The following is a 24,571-nucleotide window of genomic DNA, read 5'->3' as shown; positions in this document are numbered from 1 at the left end:
GGGGCTTAAAAGGGGTGGGTGGGGTGGAACGGCTGTTGGCTGTCATCTTCCTATGGATCTTCAGAGTGGATTTTTCTTCTCATCGCAGAAAAGGCTGCAGAGAATCTTGAGAGATTTTTGAGCTTAAATGAAAAATAATTGGATTGTGGTCAGCTATACCAATACAACCACTGAGTATCAAAGGGTTAATATGGCATACAGAACATACACACACACAAGCCTACAAAGGATACAAGGTGAGAGAAAAAGGCTGAGGGAAATAGGACAGTTAAGGTAGGCCTTAAGAATGAAGTGGAAAGTTGAAATTAAAAATTTAAATTGTGGTGGTGGAAAGTGATTTTGCAGGAGTGCAGGAGCTGACTTTTGATCTGAGAATGGGATCACAGGAGATCACATCCCTACCCAAACTCTGTCCTCCTTGGGCATTGCTCCCTGATCTCCAAGAATTTTTCAAGTCAGATTTGATAACCCAACTAGCTGCTCAAGAATTTGGATGTTGAGACGTGCAAGAAACTTCATTTTGAAAGACTGAAGTCATTATGCTCAGCACAAAATCAAACACTTGCATAGATGTCCTTCCCACATAGATGTCTTGCATACGCTTGACAACATATGAACCAATTGGAGTGAATTTTACAACTTATATGGAATGCTGATGGTTTTGCTAACATTAATGTTTACCTTTGAAGAGATGGATTTTTAAAGCAAACTGGATAGGTTCTCTTATTAAAAAGTGTTGGTTCTCTGTTTGATGTAGTGACCTGAAATGGCTGACTTGAACTTAAACGGAGCTTTTCAGGACCAGACCAAGGCCCCTTCCGCACACGCAAAATAATGCGTTTTCAAACCACTTTCACAACTGTTTGCAAGTGGATTTTGCCATTCCGCACAGCTTCAAAGAGCATTGAAAGCAGTTTGAAAGTGCATTATTCTGCATGTGCGGAATGAGCCCAAGATTCCATTTTAGTCCAAGATCCAGTTTCAAATAATGGTTTAAGAAAGACAAGAAGGCGAGGGCAATCCCTGGATGCTCATTCTAAGTATCTCACATAGGCTTTGAATACTGAGGTTCCACTAAGGTTTTCCCAGCTTGTTCCCAGGAACGACAATTGTTTTAAAGAACAGAGGGGTCTGGAGTCTTGGGAAAGAAAAGCCACAGGAAGTCAAAGGTTAATGAACAGTTTATTTGCATTTTACAAGATCAGTTTCCTTACATTCTCCATTAATTTGCCTTAAAGTGCTGAGAAAGAATTTTCCTTTTCTTGTTTCGTTTGTGTTTTAAATCAAGATACGTTTGTTAACGAAAAGATAACAAATATCTGTAGGATGGAAGGGACGAGAATAGCAGATAGAATCTTTGCACCACAACTAAGAGAAAGTCCTGCCTTATAATACAAAGAATGTCAAATATACGGAGACAACTAAGATGATGTCAGAATGTACAAAGTTAGTTTTCAATTAATTTATTTTAGCAAAATATTCTTTAACCCAACAAAACTTAAATTAAATTAAACCATGGGTGTCTTATGTGTGTATTTTTCTGCCCCTTCCCCAGCTAATAAAACCCGCTTGAGACAACACAAATCTAGCAAGAATCAAATTTGACACATCTCAGTTGCATCTATATACTTTTACAGTGTTTTTCTTTCAATAAATCCATTTTTAATGATAGAAATTTCAGTCCCCTGCAAATAAAAGCCAAAAAAGGTAATTAAATGGAAATATTTCCATAGAAGACCATCACTGAAGATATTCACCAAAATGAAAATTATATATATTTATGTATGTTTAAGCTTGCTAAAGTAAACGTAAAGCTCTCAGCATACAAAGCACAAACCCTAATCCGGAACACAAGAGAAAACTTCCAAAATACATCTGAGGAACTGTACATCCATCTTCCTTATGGCACAGCTTTAAATATCATAAAAGATCCTGGCCCTTCCTCTTTAATGGGTAAGTCGTCCAGAATTAAGCCTTGGCACAAATTATACTGATTCACCAAATGGATACAGCTGATTCACTGAGCAGTCTTTGTCTTTCTGCTGACTGACTGGGCACACATTTCAGTATTTGTGGCCACAATGCATTGTGGGAAAGTGGAGTAGTGCATTCTTAGAAATCGGTTGGGCTTCCAACACCACTCAGGACTTAACCAAAAGAGCAGCTGTGCCAGTTTCTGTCAGATATACATCTATATCTACGGAAGATGGAAACATATTGGTGGACACCTCCCTGATCACAGAAAAACAGTAGTTGTTTTTCAGTTAAAGCCTACCATTTCACTGGGCATCACCTGTTTTATTGCTGAGTATTTTGAGCTAGTAAAATATATATACACACACAGAAAGTAAAGAGATATATATACACAGACAATATGTACATGAGATTTTTTTCTCCCCCACTTTATTCTTTCTTCTTTGCCACAGTCAACTCTACTTGTGGCATTCGAAAGGCGGCTTTGGTTCCGCTGTCATTACTCGAGGAGGATGACAGCCGAGACTTCTTGGACGCTAGTGAGGCCCCGCTACCCTGCACCTTCCCTTCATCATCACTTCCCGTTACCTCATAAGAACCCTTAGATTTTGAGCCTATCCCCCCAAAGGTACCAAATTTCAGTTTGGCATGCTTGCTCTCGTGCTCCAGTGTGCCGGTTGGCGTTGAATGTGAGGAATGCTCGTCGCTGAAGGACGATGACCGATGACGTGACTTTTTGGTCTTAAAAAACGAGAACTTCCCTTTGGGAGAGGCTGTCGCTTCACCAACCTCTAAGTCACCCTCCAAGGATCCCATGCTGGCCTTTAACTCTCCCTCACCCCCTGAAACAGATGCTGAGACGTCTGCGGACCCAACACTGCCTTTGACCTTCGGTTTAGAGAAAGCAAATTTTGGCATTTTAATTTTAGATTTCTTAAGCTTAATGTCAGGCTCTTCTAGTTCAACATTCATCGTGCCTGAAGGGAGACTTGCCTCTGGTGCCTGAGGGAAATCAACGTCAACCCCAACCTCCCTTCCTGTTAGCTCCTGCCCCGCTACCACAAATTTTGGCATTTTCATCTTTGGGAACGACACTTTTCCAGATGGACTCTCCAAATGGCCTTGTGGAACATTCACTCCAATGGAAGGACCCTTGATTTCTAATTGGGGACCCTTCAGATCACCACCTACTTTTGGTCCAGAAATCTGAAAGCCTCCTGCCCCTTGCATGCCAGCACTTAGCTGTGGAGTTTTAACATCTCTAGAAATATCAAGATCTCCTTTGACTTTCGGCCCTTTCAAATTTATGCCAAAATCTGGTCCAGAAACTTTAGGAGCTGACACATTGAACGAGGGTCCTCTCAAATTGACATCAGGAGCATCTAAGTCCGTGCTGGAGATTTTTACACCCGGTACTTCAATTTTTGGACCTTTCATGTCACCAGCAATATTAACGTCGCCTTTCAAGCTTGGTCCTTTCAGGTTCAAGTCAACATCTGGGGAGGAAACTGCTGGAACAGAAATGTTAGGCCCTTTGAAATGTACGTCAGGTCCTTTGATTTGTGGTCCTGCAATATTCACATCCAGGTTAGGACTTTCACCATGAGAGCTGGAGATGCCGAATTGGGGAAGCTTGAGGGAAGGAAGTTTAATGCCACCTCCAGAACCTTCTAGGTTAACACTGGGCGCCTCCACAGCCACCTTAGGAGACTGAATGTCACTAGAAATGCCAAGATCTCCCTTGATCTTTGGTCCTTTCAAATTCACATCACAATCAGGTGCAGAAATGCCTCCTCCAGAGGTCATTTTCATTGACGGTCCTTTCACATCTAGGCCTGGAGCAGTCAAGCTGATATCTGGACCTTGGAACTTTGGCATTTTAAGCTTCCCTTCAAAACCACTGATGTCAGCATCTGGCATTCCAATTCCAACGGTTGGGCCTTTAATATCACCAGAAAGACCCAGGTCTCCTAATTTTGGTCCTTTCAAGTTTACATCAACTGCAGGAACATTCACGTCTCCTTGAATGCTTGGAGCTGAGACATCCATGCTTGCCGAGGGCAGTTTTCCTTGAAGATCAACCTCTGGCCCTTCTAATTTCACTCCTGGTTTTCCAATCTTCGGGAAACCAAACTTGGGGAACTTCAGTTTCCCTTCCAGGCCTTGCAATTCTCCCTTGGGGAGTTCAGCATCAACTTTTAGGTTTGGTCCTTTCAAATTAACATCAAGATCAGGAGCTGAGATAGTGGCAGCAGAAATGTCTACTGATGGTACGTTCACTGAAGGACCTTTCAGGCTGATGTCAGGAGCACAAACTTTTGCATCAATACTTGGCACTTTGATGTCTCCTTCCAGTTTGGGGCCAGCCAGGTCTACATTCCCACTTGAGAGTTTGAACTTTGGTTTCTTAAGACTGATATCAGGACCTCCAATATTAACATCTGGAAGATTGGCACTTGCGCTTGGAACAGTAATGTTGAGACCTGGCGATGTAACAGACGGTGATGAAACATCTATTCCTGGTGCCCTGATTTCTCCTTCCACCTTTGGCAAAGAAGCATCGGCCTTAAACACTGGTGATTTTATATCAAATTCAACATCAGGGAAAGAGAGTTTCCCAAACATAGGTTTCTTTTCCTTGGGCAGCCTGATGTCTCCTTTCAGTGAGGCATCTGGGGCAGAGAGACTTCCTTCTAAATCGGGTGATTTCACCCCTGCACTCATCTCCCCACTCACGTCAAGGCCAGCCTTCTTGCCTTTAATTTTAGGCCCACTCATATGTATTTTGGGCATCTTGAATTTGCTTTTCTTCCCCTTGCCTGATACACTGATGTCAGGTGACTCAACGTTTAGTTCACCTTCTGGAAGAGAGACGTCCAGAGTGGGAGACTTTATATCTGCTTTGGGGCTCTTGGCTCCAAAACCAAATTTTGGCATCTTAAACTTGGGGAGCTTAATGTTTCCTTCGGGCCCTTCGATGTTTACATCAGGACACTCCAAGTCGACTTCCGGACCTTCAATTCCTGGGCCTTTAATGTCAATCCCTGGACCTTTTAAATTGCCCTCAATCTTGGGAACATCCACGTCACCTTTCACCTTGTGTCCTTTCAGATTTAAGTCAATCTCTGGCATGGAGATTTTTGGTGTCTTGAAATGCATTTCAGGCATCTTGAGCTTGGGGCCTTTGAGTTGTCCTTCTGGCCCTTCGATGTCCACACTGGGACATTCAACATTGACTTTGGGACCTGAGACTTCTAATCCTCCTTTAGGCAGATTCACATCCACATCAGGTCCTTCTCCTTTGAACCCAGGCATGCCAAATTTGGGGAGCTTCATCTTGGGGAACTTTACTTTTCCATCTGGACCATGGATATCAACATCAGGCATATCAATGTCCATCTTAGGGCCTTTGATGTCAATTTCTGGACCTTTCAGATCTCCTTCCAGCTTTGGCCCAGAAACACTCAAGTCCCCTTTCATCTGAGGTCCTTTCAGACTGAGATCTGCATCTAGGTCTCCCTTCATTTTGGCACCTTTCAAATTCAAGTCAAAATCTGGCATGGAGATTTTGGGGGTTTTAAAATGCATTTCGGGCATCTTAAATTTGGGACCTTTCAGTTTTCCTTCGGGACACTCCAACTCAACATCGGGTACATCAACATCCAGTTTTGGCCCCTTTACATCAATACTCGGTCCCTTCAAATCGCCTTCAATCTTCGGGAGTGAAGCATCCAAGTCCATCTCACCTTTCAGTTTGGGGCCTTTCAGGTTGAAGTCTACATCTGGCATAGAAATTTTTGGAGCTTTGATGTTCATTTCAGGCATTTTAAATCTAGGACCTTTCAGTTTTCCATCTGGTCCCTCAATATCAATGTCAGGAACATCAATCTGAGGTCCTTTGATGTCAATTTCAGGACCTTTTAAATCTCCTTCTAGTTTTGGCACAGAAACGTCCATATCTCCTTTCACTTTGGGGCCTTTCAGGTTTAGGTTCATATCTGGCATAGAAATTTTCGGAGCCTTGAAGTGCATTTCTGGCATCTTAAATTTAGGACCTTTCAATTTTCCTTCTGGACCTTCTATGTCAACATCGGGCAGGTCTACATCCAGTTTTGGCCCCTTGATATCAACATCTGGACCTTTCAGGTCACCTTCCCACTTCGGCACAGATACGTCCACATCTCCTTTCACTTTGGGGCCTTTTAGGTTCAAGTCGAAGTCTGGCATGGAGATTTTGGGTGCCTTAAAATGCATATCAGGCATCTTAAATTTTGGACCTTTCACTTTGCCTTCTGGGCCTTCAATGTCCAAACTTGGGACTTCAATGTCAACTTTTGGAACAGAAACATCGAGGTCGGCTTTGGGAAGGCTTACGTCCACATCTGGCCCTTCGGCTTTGAAACTGGGCATTCCAAATTTGGGCATTTTGAACTTAGGCATCTTCAGTTTCCCTTCAGGACCATGCAGCTCAACATCTGGGGCTTCAATATCCAGCCCTGGACCTTTGATGTCAACATGTGGTCCCTTCAGATCGCCTTCCAGTTTGGGTACTGAAACGTCCACATCACCTCTCAATTTGGGGCCTTTCAGGTTGAAATCCACATCAGGCATGGAAATTTTGGGTGCTTTGATGTGCATTTCTGGCATCTTAAATTTAGGACTTTTCCACTTCCCTTCAGGGCCTCCAATCTCAACATCAGGAGCTTCAATGTCCAGTTTTGGCCCCTGGATATCAACATCTGGGCCTTTCAGGTCACCTTCCCACTTCGGCACAGATACGTCCACATCGCCTTTCAGGTTGGGGCCTTTCAGGTTGAAATCCACATCAGGCATGGAAATTTTAGGTGCTTTAATGTTCATTTCTGGCATCTTAAATTTAGGACTTTTCCACTTTCCTTCCGGACCTTCTATGTCAACATCGGGCAGGTCTACATCCAGCTTTGGCCCCTGGATATCAACATCTGGGCCTTTCAGGTCACCTTCCCACTTTGGGCACAGATACGTGCCCACATCTCCTTTCACTTTGGGGCTCCTTTCAGGTTCAAGCTCGAAGTCTGGCATGGAGATTTTGGAGTGTGCTTTTAAAATGCATATCAGAGCATCTTGTAAACTTCTTTGGCTCCTTTTCACTTTTCCTTCTGGGCCTTCAACGTCCAAACATGGAGCTTCAAATGTCAACTTTTGGAACAGAAGAGGAAACATCGAGGGTCGGCTTTGGGAAGGCTTATGTCCACATCTGGCCCTTCCGGCTTTGAAACTGGGCATTCCAAATTTGGGCAGTTTTGAACTTAGGCATCTTCAGCTTCCCTTCTCAGGACCATGCAGCCTCAACAACATCTGTGGGCTTCAAATATCCAGCCCTGGACCTTTGATGTCAACTTGTGGTCCTTTCAAATCGCCTTCCAGTTTGGGTACTGAAATGTCCACATCACCTTTCAGTTTGGGGCCTTTCAAGTTGAAATCCACATCAGGCATAGAAATTTTAGGTGCTTTAATGTTCATTTCTGGCATCTTAAATTTAGGACTTTTCCACTTTCCTTCCGGACCTTCTATGTCAACGTCAGGCAGGTCTACATCCAGCTTTGGCCCCTTGATATCAACATCTGGGCCTTTCAGGTCACCTTCCCACTTCGGCACAGATACGTCCACATCTCCTTTCACTTTGGGGCCTTTCAGGTTCAGAGCTCTAGAAGTCTGGCATGGAGATTTTTTTTGGGTGCCTTAAAATGGCATATCAGGCATCTTAAACTTTGGCCCTTTCACTTTTCCTTTCTGGAGCCTTCAATGTCCAAACTTGGTGCTTCAATATCAACTTCTTTTGGAATAGAAAACCATCATAGGGTCGGCTTTACAGGAAGGCTTACGCCCACATCTGGTCCTTCTCGACTTTGAAAGCTGGGCATTCCAAATTTGGGCATTTTTTGAACTTAGGCATCTTTCAGTTTCCTTCCTTCAGGAATTCACATGTGCAGCTCAACATCTGGGGCTTCAATATCCAGCCCTGGACCTTTGATGTCAACTTGTGGTCCTTTCAAATCGCCTTCCAGTTTGGGTACTGAAATGTCCACATCACCTTTCAGTTTGGGGCCTTTCAAGTTGAAATCCACATCAGGCATAGAAATTTTAGGTGCTTTAATGTTCATTTCTGGCATCTTAAATTTAGGACTTTTCCACTTCCCTTCAGGACCTCCAATCTCAACATCAGGAGCTTCAATGTCCAGTTTTGGCCCCTGGATATCAACATCTGGGCCTTTCAGGTCACCTTCCCACTTCGGCACAGATACGTCCACATCTCCTTTCACTTTGGGGCCTTTCAGGTTCAAATCGAAGTCTGGCATGGAGATTTTGGGTGCCTTAAAATGCATATCAGGCATCTTAAACTTTGGCCCTTTCACTTTTCCTTCTGGGCCTTCAATGTCCAAACTTGGTGCTTCAATATCAACTTTTGGAATAGAAACATCGAGGTCGGCTTTGGGAAGGCTTACGTCCACATCTGGCCCTTCGGCTTTAAAACTGGGCATTCCAAATTTGGGCATTTTGAACTTAGGCATCTTCAGCTTCCCTTCAGGACCATGCAGCTCAACATCTGGGGCTTCAATATCCAGCCCTGGACCTTTGATGTCAACATGTGGTCCCTTCAAATCGCCTTCCAGTTTGGGTACTGAAACGTCCACATCACCTCTCAATTTGGGGCCTTTCAGGTTGAAATCCACATCAGGCATAGAAATTTTAGGTGCTTTAATGTTCATTTCTGGCATCTTAAATTTAGGACTTTTCCACTTTCCTTCTGGACCTTCTATGTCAACATCAGGCAGGTCTACATCCAGCTTTGGCCCCTTGATATCAACATCTGGGCCTTTCAGGTCACCTTCCCACTTCGGCACAGATACGTCCACATCTCCTTTCATTTTGGGGCCTTTCAGGTTCAAGTCGAAGTCTGGCATGGAGATTTTGGGTGCTTTAAAATGCATATCAGGCATCTTAAACTTGGGACCCTTGAGTTTTCCTTCTGGACCTTCAATGTCAATTTCAGGTGTGTCAATGTCCAGTTTGGGGCCCTTGATGTCAATGTCAGGGCCTTTCAAGTTGCCTTCTAATGTAGGTGCTGAAACGTCAACATCTCCTTTCAGCTTGGGTCCCTTCAAATTCAAATCTGGCATTGAAATTTTGGGGACATTGAAATGCATTTCAGGCATCTTAAATTTTGGGCCTTTGATCTTCCCTTCAGGGCCTTCTATATCCAAGTCAGGAGTTTCAATGTCCAACTTGGGTCCGGAAACATCAATGTCTGCTTTGGGAAGATTTACATCCACCTCAGGACCTTCTGCTTTGAAGCCAGGCATTCCAAATTTGGGCATTCTAAATTTGGGCATTTTGAGTTTGCCCTCTGGTCCATGGAGATCAACATCTGGTGCATCAATGTCTATCTTGGGGCCTTTGATGTCAAGGTCAGGAGCTTTCAAATCCCCTTCCAAGCTTGGAACAGAGACATCCAAGTCACCTTTTAATTTAGGCCCTTTTAAATTTAATTCCACATCTGGCATTGAAACTTTAGGTGAAGAAATGTTCAGGGAAGGCATTTTAAATTTAGGGCTTTTCACTTTCCCATGGACATCAGCATCTGGAACTTGAACATCCACTTTGGGTCCTGATATATCAACATCTGGTTTTTTAAGCTTTACATCTACCTCTGGGGTCTGACCTTTAGAGCTGGAAAAGCTAAACTTTGGAAGCTTGAATCTTGATTTCTTTGACTTTCCTTCAATTTCAACTTTTGGAGCCTCCACATCAACATCAATGTTAGGACCTTTAATGTCACCTTCTAGATCTCCCTTCAATCTTGGACCTTTCAAATTCAAGTCAATATCTGGCATTGAGATTTTTGGAACATTAAAATGCATTTCAGGCTTCTTGAACTTGGGACCTTTGATTTTCCCTTCAGGGCCTTCAATTTCTAAATCAGGTGTTGCAATGTCTAGTTTGGGGCCAGATACATCTAATTCCCCCTTGGGAAGATTCACATCCACTGAAGGTCCTTCCCCTTTGAAACCTGGCATGCTGAATTTAGGCATTTTAAATTTGGGCATTTTCAATTTGCCTTCTGGGCCATGTAGGTCAACATCTGGTGCTTCAATGTCCAGCTTGGGTCCTTTGATGTCAATGTCAGGTGCTGTCAGTTCACCTTCGACCTTTGGTAGTGAAATGTCCATGTCTCCTTTCAACTTTGGCCCTTTCAAATTTAAGTCAACATCTGGCATCGAGATTTTAGGAGCTTTGATGTGCATTTCTGGCATCTTAAATTTGGGGCCTCTAATTTTACCTTCTGGACCTTCAATATCCAATTCAGGGCCTTCTATGTCCATCTTTGGAGCAGCTATATCAATGTCTCCCTTTGGGAGATTGACATCCACCTCAGGACCTTCTGCTTTGAAACTGGGCATTCCAAATTTGGGCATTTTAAATTTGGGCATTTTGAGCTTGCCCTCTGGACCATGGAGTTCTATATCTGGGGCATCAATGTCCACCTTGGGACCTTTGAAGTCAATGTCAGGGCCCTCTGCCTTTGGCAATGAAACCTCCATGTCTCCTTCCAGCTTCGGTCCTTTCAAATTCAGATCTATATCTGGCATTGAGATCTTGGGCGCTTTAATATTCATTTCAGGCATCTTGAATTTTGGCCCTTTCACTTTGCCTTCTGGACCCTTAATGTCCATGCTGGGAACATCTACGTCCAATTTAGGACCTTTAACATCAATGTCTGGGCATTTCAGGTCACCTTCTAGCTTTGGAACATCCACATCACCCTTCAATTTGGGACCTTTCAAATTTATATCAAAGTCTGGCATGGAGATTTTGGGCGCCTTGATGTGCATTTCTGGCATCTTAAACTTAGGACCTTTCCACTTCCCTTCAGGGCCTTCAATCTCAACATCAGGAGCATCAATGTCCAGTTTGGGGCCCTTGAGATCCACTTCTGGGCCTTTCAGATCACCTTTTAATGTTGGAAGTGAAACGTCAACATCTCCCTTCAGTTTAGGACCTTTCAAATTCAAATCAACATCTGGCATTGAAAGTTTAGGAGTTTTGATATCTGGCATCGAAATTTTGGGGGCTTTGATGTGCATCTCTGGCATCTTAAATTTGGGGCCTTTGATCTTTCCCTCTGGACCTTCCAAACTGACATCAGGAACATCGATATCTACTTTGGGACCTGTAACATCAACATCTGGACCTTTCAGTTCTCCCTCTAACTTTGGCAAAGAAACATCTGCATCACCCTTCAGTTTGGGACCCTTCAGGTTCAAGTCAAAATCTGGCATAGAGATTTTAGGTGCTTTAATATGCATTTCAGGCATCTTAAATTTGGGGCTTTTCCATTTCCCTTCAGGGCCTTCAATCTCAACATCAGGAATGTCAACATCTAGCTTAGGGCCCTTGATATCAACATCAGGGCCTTTCAAATCACCCTCAAGTTTAGGAACAGAAACATTCACATCACCTTTAACTTTAGGGCCCCTCCAATTCAAATCAATGTCTGGCATGGAGATTTTAGGAACATTAAAATGCATTTCAGGTGTCTTAAACTTGGGACCTTTCAGTTTTCCTTCTGGTCCTTCAATATCAAGATCAGGAATATGAACATCAACTTTAGGACCCTTGATATCAACTTCTGGTCCTTTCAGATCACCTTCTAACTTTGGTACAGAAACATCCATATCTCCCTTCACTTTAGGACCTTTGAAGCCTAGGTCAAAATCTGGCATTGAGATTTTGGGGGTTTTAAAATGCATATCAGGCATCTTAAATTTGGGCCCTTTCAATTTCCCTTCAGGTCCTTCGAGATCAACATCAGGAAGATCGACATCCACTGTGGGTCCCTTGATATCCACATCTGGGGCTTTCAGCTCACCTTCCAGCTTTGGCACAGAAACATCCATGTCACCTTTAACCTTAGGGCCTCTTAGACTCAAATCAATATCTGGCATGGAGAGTTTAGGTGCCTTGATATGCATTTCAGGCATCTTAAATTTAGGACCTTTCCACTTTCCCTCTGGACCTTCAATGTTAATGTCAGGAGCATCAATGTCCAATTCTGGCCCTTTGATATCAACACCAGGGCCTTTCAAATCTCCTTCTAGCTTTGGTACAGACACGTCTACATCTCCCTTCACTTTAGGGCCTTTCAAGTTCAAATCAAAGTCTGGCATGGAAATTTTGGGTGCTTTGATGTGCATTTCTGGCATCTTAAATTTAGGACTTTTCCACTTCCCTTCAGGGCCTCCAATCTCAACATCAGGAGCTTCAATGTCCAGCTTTGGCCCCTGGATATCAACATCTGGGCCTTTCAGGTCACCTTCCCACTTCGGCACAGATACGTCCACATCTCCTTTCACTTTGGGGCCTTTCAGGTTCAAGTCGAAGTCTGGCATGGAGATTTTGGGTGCCTTAAAATGCATATCAGGCATCTTAAACTTTGGCCCTTTCACTTTTCCTTCTGGGCCTTCAATGTCCAAACTTGGTGCTTCAATGTCAACTTTTGGAACAGAAACATCGAGGTCGGCTTTGGGAAGGCTTACGTCCACATCTGGCCCTTCGGCTTTGAAACTGGGCATTCCAAATTTGGGCATTTTGAACTTAGGCATCTTCAGCTTCCCTTCAGGACCATGCAGCTCAACATCTGGGGCTTCAATATCCAGCCCTGGACCTTTGATGTCAACTTGTGGTCCTTTCAAATCGCCTTCCAGTTTGGGTACTGAAATGTCCACATCGCCTTTCAATTTGGGGCCTTTCAGGTTGAAATCCACATCAGGCATGGAAATTTTAGGTGCTTTAATGTTCATTTCTGGCATCTTAAATTTAGGACTTTTCCACTTTCCTTCCGGACCTTCTATGTCAACATCAGGCAGGTCTACGTCCAGCTTTGGCCCTTTGATATCAACCTCTGGGCCTTTCAAATCACCTTCCAGCTTTGGAGCTGAAACATCATAGTCTCCCTTAAATTTAGGGCCTTTCAAATTCCAATCAATATCTGGCATGGAGATTTTGGGAGCTTTAAAATGCATATCAGGCATCTTAAATCTAGGACCTTTCACCTTTCCTTCTGGGCCTTCAACATCCAAACTTGGGGCTTCAATGTCAACCTTGGGACCAGAAACATCGAGGTCTGCTTTGGGAAGGCTTATGTCCACATCTGGAGCTTCTCCTTTGAAGCCAGGAACTCCAAATTTGGGCATTTTTAATTTAGGCATCTTCAGTTTTCCTTCAGGCCCATGTAGCTCAACATCGGGCATATCAATGTCCAGTTTGGGGGCTTTGATGTCAATCTCAGGACCTGTCAAATCACCTTCCAGCTTGGGGGCTGAAATATCTGCATCACCCTTGAATTTAGGCCCTTTCAGATTTAAATCAATGTCTGGCATGGAGATCTTGGGTGCTTTGATGTGCATTTCCGGCATCTTAAATTTGGGTCCTTTCAGTTTTCCTTCAGGGCCCTGTAGATCAACATCAGGTGCTTCAATGTCCAGTTTGGGACCCTTGATGTCAATTTGTGGTCCTTTTAAATTGCCTTCAATATTTGGAACAGTGACATCCATCTCCCCACTTCTTCCTGGTGCCTTGAGGTTCAAGTCCACATCTGGCATGGAAACCTTCGGTGCTTTGATGTTTAGTTTTGGCATCTTAAACTTGGAACCTTTCAGCTTCCCTTCGGGGCCTTCAATATCTAGTTCGGGAGCTTGCACATCTATTTTGGGGCCTGTAATGTCAACTTCTCCTTTTGGCAAAGTCACATCTACATCAGAACCTTCAAGTTTGGGTCCCGACATGCTAAAATGTGGCATCTTTAATTTTGGCATTTTTAATTTCCCTCCGCTTTGCAGATCAACATCTGGACCACTCACGTCAACGGCGGGTCCCTTGATATCAAAGGCAGGGCCCTTCAGTTCTCCTTCCAGTTTTGGCACAGAAACATCAACATCCCCCTTCAGTTTCGGAGCTTTCAAATTCAAGTCAATATCTGGCATGGAGATTTTGGGTGTTTTGAAATGCATTTCGGGCATTTTAAATTTGGGGCCTTTTATTTTTCCTTCAGGGCCTTCAATGTCAACATCAGGAGCTTGAATGTCCACCTTTGGTCCAGAAACTTCCAGGCCTCCTTTGGGAAGACTTACATCAACATCAGGGCCTTCCCCTTTCCACCCGGACATGCCAAATTTTGGTAGTTTCATCTTTGGCATCTTCAGCTTGGCCTCTGGACCTTCGAGATCAACATCTGGGAGATCTACATCAACCTTTGGGCCTTTTATATCAATGCTGGTTCCTTTCAGTTCACCCTCAATCTCTGGAACAGTCACGTCCATGTCACCCTTCATTTTAGGACCTTTTAGATTCATGTCTACATCAGGCATAGAGATTTTAGGAGCCTTAATATTTAGTTTTGGCATCTTGAATTTGGGACCTTTGATTTTCCCTTCAGTACCCTCCAGGTCTACATCAGGTATGTCAACATCTATTTTCGGACCCTCAATGTCAACTTGAGGCCCTTCGATTTTGGGCCCAGAAATGTCCATATCTCCCTTCAATTTAGGGCCTTTTAAATTCAAATCTACATCAGGCATAGAAAGCTTGGGTGCATGTATATTTAGTTCAGGCATCTTAAATTTGGGCCCTTTAATTTTTCCTTCAGGTCCTTCAATGTTGAATTCAGGAGCTTCTACTTCTAGTTTAGGTGCAGAAATATCAACATCTGCCTTGGGAAGATTTACATCTACCTCTGGGCCTTCTGCTTTGAAGCCTGGCATTCCAAATTTTGGCATTTTGAATTTTGGCATTTTCAGCTTTCCTTCAGGCCCATGAAGGTCAACATCTGGAACACTGAAATCTACTTGGGGTCCTTTGATATCCATTTCAGGGCCTTTGAGATCACCTTCCAACTTTGGAACTGAAAAGTCTACATCTCCTTTGAGCTTGGGGCCTTTTAAATTCAGGTCAACGTCTGGCATAGAGATTTTAGGAGCTTTGATGTGCATTTCTGGCATCTTGAATTTGGGGGCTTTAATCTTCCCTTCTGGGCCTTCAATGTCAAAGTCAGGGCCTTCAATGTCTACTTTGGGACCAGAAACATCAATATTACCCTTTGGAAGACTGACATCAACAGCAGGAACTTCCCCTTTGAAGCCTGGCATGCTAAATTTGGGCATTTTCAGTTTGGGCATCTTCAGTTTTCCTTCAGGACCCTGGACATCTACATCTGGCATGCTGACATCCACTTCGGGGCCCTTGATGTCCAATCCAGAACCTTTTAACTCTCCTTGTACCTTTGGCATCGAAACATCTAGATCTCCTTTCACTTTTGGGCCTTTCAAGTTCAAATCAATGTCTGGCATGGAGATTTGAGGAGCTTTAATGTTCATTTCTGGCATCTTGAATTTGGGACCTTTAATTTTGCCTTCAGGTCCTTCAATGTCCAAGCTAGGAGCGCCAATGCTCACCTTCGGGCCTGAAATTTCACTGCCGCCCTTTGGAAGACTGACATCAACATCAGGGGCTTCGGCTTTGAAGCCTGGAACGCCAAATTTTGGCATTTTCAGTTTGGGCATCTTGAGTTCTGGTCCATGAAGTTCAACATCTGGTGCGCTGACATCCAGTTTGGGCCCTTTGAGATCGACAGCTGGGCCTTTCAATTCTCCTTTCACCTTTGGAATGGAAACATCAACATCGCCTTTGATCTTGGGGCCTTTCAAGTTCAGGTCAATGTCTGGCATGGATATTTGAGGGGTCTTGACATGCATTTCTGGCATTTTGACGTGAGGACCTTTCAGTTCTCCATGAGGACCTTTGATGCCAATGCCAGGGGCATCTATGTCCAGTTTGGGGCCTTTGATATCAAACTGGGGACCCTCGAGGTCACCTTTTACCTTCGGCACAGAGACATTCACATCACCCTTTAGTCTGGGCCCTTTCACATTCAAGTCCACATCTGGTACCGAGATCTCTGATGACTGGATATTTAGTTCAGGCATCTTGAATTCAGGACTTTTAATTTTGCTTTCAATGTCCAAGCTAGGAGCGCCAATGCTCACCTTCGGGCCTGAAATTTCACTGCCGCCCTGTGGAAGACTGACATCAACATCAGGGGCTTCGGCTTTGAAGCCTGGAACGCCAAATTTTGGCATTTTCAGTTTGGGCATCTTGAGTTCTGGTCCATGAAGTTCAACATCTGGTGCGCTGACATCCAGTTTGGGCCCTTTGAGATCGACAGCTGGGCCTTTCAATTCTCCTCCCACCTTTGGAATGGAAACATCAACGTCACCTTTGATCTTGGGGCCTTTCAAGTTCAGGTCAATGTCTGGCATGGATATTTGAGGGGTCTTGACATGCATTTCCGGCATTTTGACATGAGGACCTTTCAGTTCTCCTCGAGAGCCTTTGATGCCAATGCCAGGGGCATCTATGTCCAGTTTGGGGCCTTTGATGTCAAACTGGGGACCCTTGAGGTCACCTTTGATCTGTGGCATGGAAACATCCACATCTCCGGTTAGTTTTGACCCTTTCACGTCCAAGTCCATAGCTGGCACTGCTACTTTTATTGGTGATGTTTTCAAGGATGGCATGGAGACTTTGGGACCTTTCACACTACCCTCAAGGTCAACCTTTGGAACATCATAATCTAGCTTGGCGCCTTTAACTTCCACACCAGGCCCTTTCAAGCCACCTTCCAATTTTGGCCCCGAAATATCCATGGCTCCTTTCACTTTTGCACCCTTTAGGTTCAAGTCAACATCTGCCATAGAGATTCTGGGTACCTGACCACCTATTTCGGGCCTGCCAAATCTGGGTCCTTTCACATGGGCATCAACACTCACATCTGGAGACCGAATGTCCACTTTGGGTCCTGAGATATCAATCCCTCCTTTAGGAACAGTCACATCCACTGTGGGGTCTGATGCGGAAAATTTAGGAAGTTTCATATGTGGAATCTTAATGCCTCCTGCACCCACCTCAACTCCGGTGTCTGATGTCCCAAGGTCCACTTTAGGCCCTTTGATATCAACCTTGTGGCCTTTCAGAGAACCTTCTGGGCCTTTGATAGTCACCGATGGAGCTGTTACATCAAGCTGAGGAGCTTCCAAGTTAGAAGTTGGAGATGCTACACCAAATTTCGGCATTTTCATTGCAGGAAAGGTTATTTTTCCTTCACTGTCAGCACTCAGATCAAGACCTTTCGGGCTGGCCACAGGAACATTAACTTCTGGACGTTTGAGTCCACCTTGAATTTGGGGTCCCGAAACATTAGCAGAAGGACCCTTAAGGTGTGATGATGACAGATCAGCTTGTAAACTTCTCATATCACCTTGCACTTGGGGGCTTGAGATACCAAACTGTGGTAGCTTACTTCCTGAAACCCCAGCTTTCAAGTCTATGGCAGAACCAACTGTTTTCCCATTTGTTTCAGGTGCTGTGATATCAGAATCCAGATGTACCCCCATGACATGAGGCCCAGAGACGCGAATATCAGTTGTCCCCCTTGTGGGTTTATCCATGTGGATTTCAGGAACTCCAACGTCCAAGTTCCTGGAGGGAAATTCAGTTGTTGGTCCAGTATACGTAATATCAGAAGGTCTTCCTGTCACCTCGGCACGGAAATCTGTTATTTGGGTGGTTCTACCTGACAGATCCCCGTGTGGGATTTTGATCACAGTTTTCCCAGGCTCTGTTGCAATATCTGCTTTGGAAATGTGGGTGAGTTCATGTTTTGGAATCTTGATTTTGAATTCTGGACTGGTGATGTCAATGTCTTTGGCGCCTTCACGTCCTGTTACGTCAACTGTATACGCAGTAACTCTCTTGGTAACTGTGATGGTTCTGCTTTGAGTTCCCGTAGTCTCGACTTCCATACCGTCTTCTGATTTAAGGCGTGGCTTGATTTTTGTCGTGTAAATCCGTTTGTACTCTTCATCATCCCCGCTCTGAAAAAGAAAGGAATGATTTGTTAAAGCTGAACTTGTTTGTGAATGTGAACGGCTTATATCTACATCTCTTTGGATGCTTCTGCATCTTGAGTTACTTCTAGACTAGGGGTCTGCAACCTGTGGCTCTCCAGATGTTCATGGACTACAAATCCATGACTAGGGGTCTGCAACCTGTGGCTCTCCAGATGTTCATGGACTACAAATCCATGACTAGGGGTCTGCAACCTGTGGCTCTCCAGATGTTCATGGACTACCAATTGGCCATGCTGACAGGGGCTGATGGGAATTGTAGTCCATGAACATCTGGAGAGCCGCAGGTTGCAGACCCCTGGTCTAGACGGTTGTGGGAAGTATCATCAAGTCACAGTCAAGTTATGGCTACCCCATAGGTTTTTCAAAGCAAGAGACATGCAGAAGTGGTTTACCTTAGCCTGCATCTGCATAGCAGCCCTGGACTTCCTTAGTGGTTTCCCATCCAAACAAGTAATTACGGCCAACTCAGCTTAGCTTCCAAGTTATGATGAAATAGGGCTAGGCACTATTCAGGTCAGGTCAAATATTTAGACACACCTGCCTAGCTCAAAATGCATTATCGTTTGCGGCAAAAAATGAATATTATGACCATATGAAGCTACCTTGGGAGTCAAACCACTGGTCCATCTAGCCCAGTACTGTCTGCTCCAATTAGCAACAATTCCACGATGTTCTTCCTATCTACCATTACGGCCACCAGCTGAAAACGTTAAAAGAACTATTGGCTCACACTTGAGTTTTTTCCGCAAAACCCCCCCAAAAAAAACGTTTTTATTTCCCGCCTCAAAAACATTTTATTTGGATGCTGTTCCCAAGCGATTCTTTTTTGAAAACAGTTTTCTGGAAGCATTTCTTTTGTGGAACCATTTCCGCTTGTTGGGTGGATCTCCAAAACGTTTCCCATGACACTCTGCAGTCCCGGGACTTCCTTGTCAGCGCAATTTAGTGAGTTTGCATCTGCTGTCTTGTGCTGTATTTCCAGCATTTAAAAAAAATAAATTCAGGGAGTTGAGTCTATGTAGCTATGTAGACAACCCCTAGAGAGTTGCTGTATGAGGCTTTGAAGCTTTGTTGCCACAAAACTTAGAAGTAAAAAAACAACAACCTAGAACAATTACAAAATGGCAGCCAGGGAGTGTTTTCGAGCAGGTGAGTGCAGACAAACAGGGTTTTTGGAAATTTTTTACAAACATTTCCAAAACATTTTCAGGGGCTTGTGTAGAAAGAGCCTCGGTCTGATGTCCGTAATATCCAAAACCCCAAGTTTCATGGGTCAGGTGGGACCACTTCCTGGGTGACTCACAAAACCAAGAATCAGAGGAATAATCTAAGCTCAAGTGCTTAAGGTTGCTTAGTATACAGCCTTGGTTCTTCCTCCATCAATCTCCTGTAAGCCACATACTCACCAGAACAACCTCTGGACTCCTCGGGCTAAATACGTCATGCGACCAAGACTGTCCCGGCAATGGAGAGCGGTCTCCTTTCCTCTGCAGCCGAAGGCCCACGGTGTGGTGGCCCACGTTTTTTAGGATCTGTGTGACTTCCCCAGACTGCAGGTTGTCAAAGTAGATGGTGGCACTCACTATCTGATCTCCTGTGGGGAGGAAGGAAGGGGCAAAGATAAACAAAAAGAAGATGTTCACATGCTCCACACTGGACATAAGAACACCCCAGTCAGAATACACCTAAGGCCTGCCTAGTTCAACATCCTGTTTCCAACAGTGGCCAGTCAGCTGTCTCCAGGAAGCCCATAAACTGGGCAAGGAGACAAAATTTCTTGCTGATTTGCTCCCTGGTCACTGGTATTCAGGTACACATCTCCTGAAAATGGAAGGCCTACTCAGTTACGAAAGCTAATCAACACTCGTGGTCCTCTGCCCATGGATATGTATAATCCCTCTTTCAAGCTGTTGATGCCACTGTGGGATTTCCTGAAGGATTGATGCCACTGAAGGATTTCCATGTTTTAACATTATAGAAGAAAAACATTCTCTCTGTCTACTTTCCTTCCCCCCATGCATACTTTTATAAACCTTTTCTCTAGCCATTGCCTCTCCCCCAAATCATCATTTTCTAACCTGAAACACCTCCACCCAACCTTTGCCTTCAGGAAGAAGCTCCAGTCTGCTGACCATTTTCATTGCTCTTCTCTGCACCATTCCCAACTCTCCATTCTCCTTCTGAGATGGTGTTGTGTGTGTGTGTTGTGACCAAAACTGTCCAAAGAAGGCCACGTTCCTAATTCTTTTCAGACATGATCCAAGAGGGAGCACTGAAAAGGCACTGCTTGGTGCCTCTTTGCCCTCTGATCTTTCAACCTTGGCCTGATATTTTTGGGAGACCAGAAAGGAAGGGAAAGGGGAAATGGTAGCAAAGATTCAGAGATTTCAAGGCTGCAGGGCAGGAATGCAGGAATGAACAATCCAATCTCAGCCTCATATAGCCCTTTTTTTAGAATGCACCTCAATCACAGCTGGATGTTAGACAAACATCTAGTCAGATCGATCAGAGTTCTTCTGATGTTCTTATGTGTATGCTATGAATTCTGTATTTAAAATCCCTGGGCCTAAGACTCATTTTTAATCCAACATTTATGTTGTTTTACTCCTTCTGTCCATTTTTCTACTGCTTGCCATTTTTAACAACAGTGCAGAAGAGGGAATTCCTGAGAACGCAGTTTCTTATACACAAAGTGACAAAACCACACCTACGAAAGAATCGCACAGTTGGAAGGGGCCATAAAGGCCATCTCATACCGAGGAGAAGAAGAGTTGGTTTTTACACCCCCACTTTTCTCAGCCTTAAGAAGCCAACCCCAACGGGTCCTCTTTATCTGACTTGGCTCAGATATTCTCTGCATTTTTCTTCCAGCCAGCCAGCCTTAATACCAAAAGCAACACAGGCTGGGGGCAGGGCGGTCTATTAAATCGAATTATTATTAATAATAATAATAGTAATAGTAATAATAGTAATAATAGTAATCGGCACGCTGGGCGCCATCCCAAAAACACTAGGGCAGCACTTGAAACATCTTCGAATTGACAAAATTAACATCTGCCAAATTCAGAAGGCAGCCCTGCTGGGATCCGCACGAATACTACGCCAATACATTACAACTTCCTAGGCCTCTGGGTGAGGCTCGAATGGTAATGAAGGCCAACAACCAGCTAAAGATCTGGCAGCTGTGAAATCTATAATAATAATAATAATAATAATAATAATAATAATAATAATAATAATAATAATAATAATAATAATAATAATAATAATAATAAATGGACGAATCACCAGAGCACAATGAGCTAAGATGGTGAAAGGGACAGATTTGGGGTTCTCCTTGCCCTCACTGCTTTTGTTAAAAAAAACAAACTCCTGCTCATCCACCCCGCCCCATGCTATAAGGCGCCCCTGCTGACTGTACATGTGATTACAAATACCAGTCTTCAAACGACAGGCTTTCTGGGGCACATTCTATGTTTGAGATACAGCAAGTTTCCCACTGCAAGGTTGCCAGTTCCCAGGTAACACCGGAAGATCTCCTACTATTACAGTCAATCTCCAGACAACCAAGATCAGTTCCTCTGGAGAAAACAGCTGCTTTGGAAGGTGGACTCTAGGCCATCGTTCTCTGCTGAGGTCCCTCCCCTCCCTAACTCCATCTTCCCAAGGCTCCCCCCCCCCAAAAAAAATCTCCAGGTATTTCCCAACCCAGAGCTGGCAATCTTACTCTCCCCCACCCCGCCCCGTTCCTCAGCCCTCTCCTCCACTGACCTTCCTTTACGACTCCCGCTTTGGCAGCTGGCGAATCCTCCTTCACCTGTTTCACGAACACACCCTCATCCGTCTGGTCGATGGTGAGGCTTTGAGAGCCAACGCATTGCCAGTCAGGGAGTAAAATCTCCCGGGTTTCTTCTTCCTCCTTCTCCATCTTTTTTTTTTTAAGCAGAAAAAAGAAAAACGGGGTTTTGAGTACTTTATAGTCAAAAACTCAAATACTTTACACTCAAAAGCAGGTACAAATCCTGCACAAGGGCAATAGGAACTCAGCACACAGAAATGTTGAATTTAGCTATTTGAATCCTGCAAATCGAGGCGATCTGCATAGTTAAACTCCTGGGAGGAAAAACCAGGGCAAGCATCTAATAAATGAATAAGCAGGAGGGAGGTGGTTTCATTCCCAAAGAGAAAAGAAAACAAAAACTGGCAGAGCCAACATCCCAACACCCACCTTTCTGGGACTTTGGTCCAGGCAGGAACCGCCCCAGGAATTCCCTTCTTGTCACTTGCGAATCCTTCGTTAATGTTGGTTTCAACTTCCCAGCCTAGAAGAGAAAATAAAAAGTTTGTTATTGGTTGGGAAACATAAAGAGGCTTCTGGGTTTATCCGGCTGTGCCCCCAAATGTGTGTTTTCTGTAATCATAACAGTGAAGGGGAAAAAAAACAATCAATATTCTACTGACTGAACAATTTAGAATCTGGAGAGTGTAAGCTTATTTTTTTTCATTTTCTTTTTTTAAAAAAAGAAAGTTTCTAGGTCTCATGGCTGCAAAAGGTAGGCGTTCGAGCCTGTTGGCAACACGGGGTGAAATTTCCAAGTCCAGAGGAGAACTAAGAATATTGGAGGGAGAAAATCAGACACATTCCTCTGAAGATGCCAGCCACAGATGCAGGCGAAACGTCAGGAGAGAATGCTGCTAGAACACGGCCACACAGCCCGGAAACCACACAGCACCCAAATCAGACACACTTGAAAAAGGAGATTGCTCAGGAAGGCACCCCGTGGTTTCCTCAATATAACCTGTTCTGCACCGCTCGAGAGCTTCCACATTCCTACACTAAATACCAGCTGGCTCCATAAAAATTGATGTCCTCCTATCGGCCATCTTACACTAGGAACGGTTCCAAGTGCATTCTTCCAGAGGGAAGCCTGGGGATATCCATACGGCTGCCATGGACGCTACATCAAAACTGCCTTTCCAAATCAGGCTATCTAGCCCAGCATCCGGTTTCCAGAAGCAAATTAGCCAGAGGCCTCTGGGAAGCTGACCCAGGCAAACATCTCTCTCTCTCTCTCACTCGTCTCCAGTCTATTACACGCAAAGGCAAACGGCCGAACCTCAAGACGGTATTTAGTTCATCACCTCAGGTCTGCCCCAGCTTTCTACGACATCATTTCAACTAGCCAAGGATGCTTTGTGCAGAGAAGAACGTGCTTCCGTCCATCCTGGACATGCAGCCAGTTCTGTTTGCTGCTTTACTTTTGTGACGGGGCAAAACATCTGCCGTTGCGTCTCTCTTGACAATCCATAACGTGATCGTATCTCTATTCCTTCCCCCCTAATTCTAAACACACAAAGCTGCCTTAAACTGAATCAGAACTTTGGTCCATTGAGGCCAGTAGTGCCTAGGTTCAGGTTTTCACATCCCTTCCTTTTCACATCGCCTCCTACCCAGATGCAGGGGAATTAATTTGGGACCCTCTGCATGCCAAAGAGATGCTCTGCCACTGAGCTACAGCCCCTAAAACACACACACGTGAACATATGACACTTGCGTGTCAAAAGCCACACCCACAAAAGTAATAAAAAGTCACACCCACAAAATGTACCTTTGGTCCACCACAATCAGTATTGTCCAGTTAGAATGGCAGGTGCTCTCCAATGTCTCAGGCTGAGTTCTTTCACATCAACTCCTGCCTGGTCTTTTTAACTGGAGATGGCAGGGATTGAACCTGGGACCTTCTGTATGGCACGCAGGTGCTCTGCCGCTGAGCCACAGCCCCTCCTCTCCCACAAAGCCCTCTCTTTTTCTGAACGACGAAGCCCTAAACGATGTTCTCTTCCCTTTGCAAAGAGTGGAATCTGACCTAGGTTTGCCAACTCTGGGTTGGGAAATTCCCAAAGATCTGGGGGCAGGGCCTGGCAAGCGACCCTTTTCTCCATGGTAACTGATCACTGCAGCCACGAGATCAGTTGTAATTCCGGGAGAAAACCCTACTCTGGCACCATGACCCTTTGAGCTGGACCCTTTCCAGTTCCACAGTAGCCTTTTTTAAGGATGAAACAAGCCAACGCTAGAGCAAGAATGCATACATTTGTCAGACCGTCCCATTCCCTCGCTCTGGCCTACACACTGTTTTCTGCTCCGGCCAAGCACACCACATGCCAGCTGGCCACTCCCAAAGCACGAGCATGCGAAGTATGGTACACACGCCAGCTAGAATGCAAAGAGAGCACTTTCCTTGAATCTGTCCTCTACGACGAGGGACCGCCGGGGGACAAAACCCCTCGGCATGCAGGGACACAACACAGATGTCAAACGAGCTGTCGGGTTTACGTATCCGCCAGTGCTCCTCCCGCAATGTCTATTTCTAGGGCACAGTCCTCGAATACATGAAACGACAAATATTATATGTCCCCTGTACATGTGTAGAATGCTGTTTCCCTCACTGCCACGGAACCTCGCTGGGCTGGGGTTTCCCTCATTTCACCAAGTTAGTAATGATCTGAAAACAAAGATGAAGCATAGGAGATAGGCTTGCGCAACAGTGACTAGCAGGGATGGGTAAACATAGATCTTCCATTTTCAGAGG

The 24,571-nt window shown here is 44.6% G+C and overlaps 1 protein-coding gene across 1 annotated transcript in view; it reads right to left on the bottom strand.

Moving 5' to 3' along the window:
- Nucleotides 1-1,163: 1,163 nt before the first annotated feature.
- Nucleotides 1,164-24,571, bottom strand: part of AHNAK (AHNAK nucleoprotein) — a 69,166-nt gene continuing 45,758 nt past the window's right edge. Inside the window, 8 exon segments of the mRNA XM_048512882.1 lie at nt 1,164-7,143; nt 7,145-7,180; nt 7,182-7,220; nt 7,222-7,583; nt 8,225-17,942; nt 19,385-19,572; nt 21,750-21,906; nt 22,207-22,302. Of these exon segments, the coding sequence (XP_048368839.1) occupies nt 2,404-7,143; nt 7,145-7,180; nt 7,182-7,220; nt 7,222-7,583; nt 8,225-17,942; nt 19,385-19,572; nt 21,750-21,906 (15,240 nt within the window). The 5' untranslated portion in view covers nt 22,207-22,302 and the 3' untranslated portion in view covers nt 1,164-2,403.

The sequence above is a fragment of the Sphaerodactylus townsendi genome, linkage group LG01 (assembly GCF_021028975.2).
Source record: "Sphaerodactylus townsendi isolate TG3544 linkage group LG01, MPM_Stown_v2.3, whole genome shotgun sequence".
Lineage (NCBI taxonomy): Eukaryota > Metazoa > Chordata > Lepidosauria > Squamata > Sphaerodactylidae > Sphaerodactylus > Sphaerodactylus townsendi.
Note: the sequence above shows the minus strand (reverse complement) of the source record. Positions and strands in the feature narration are given on the sequence as shown.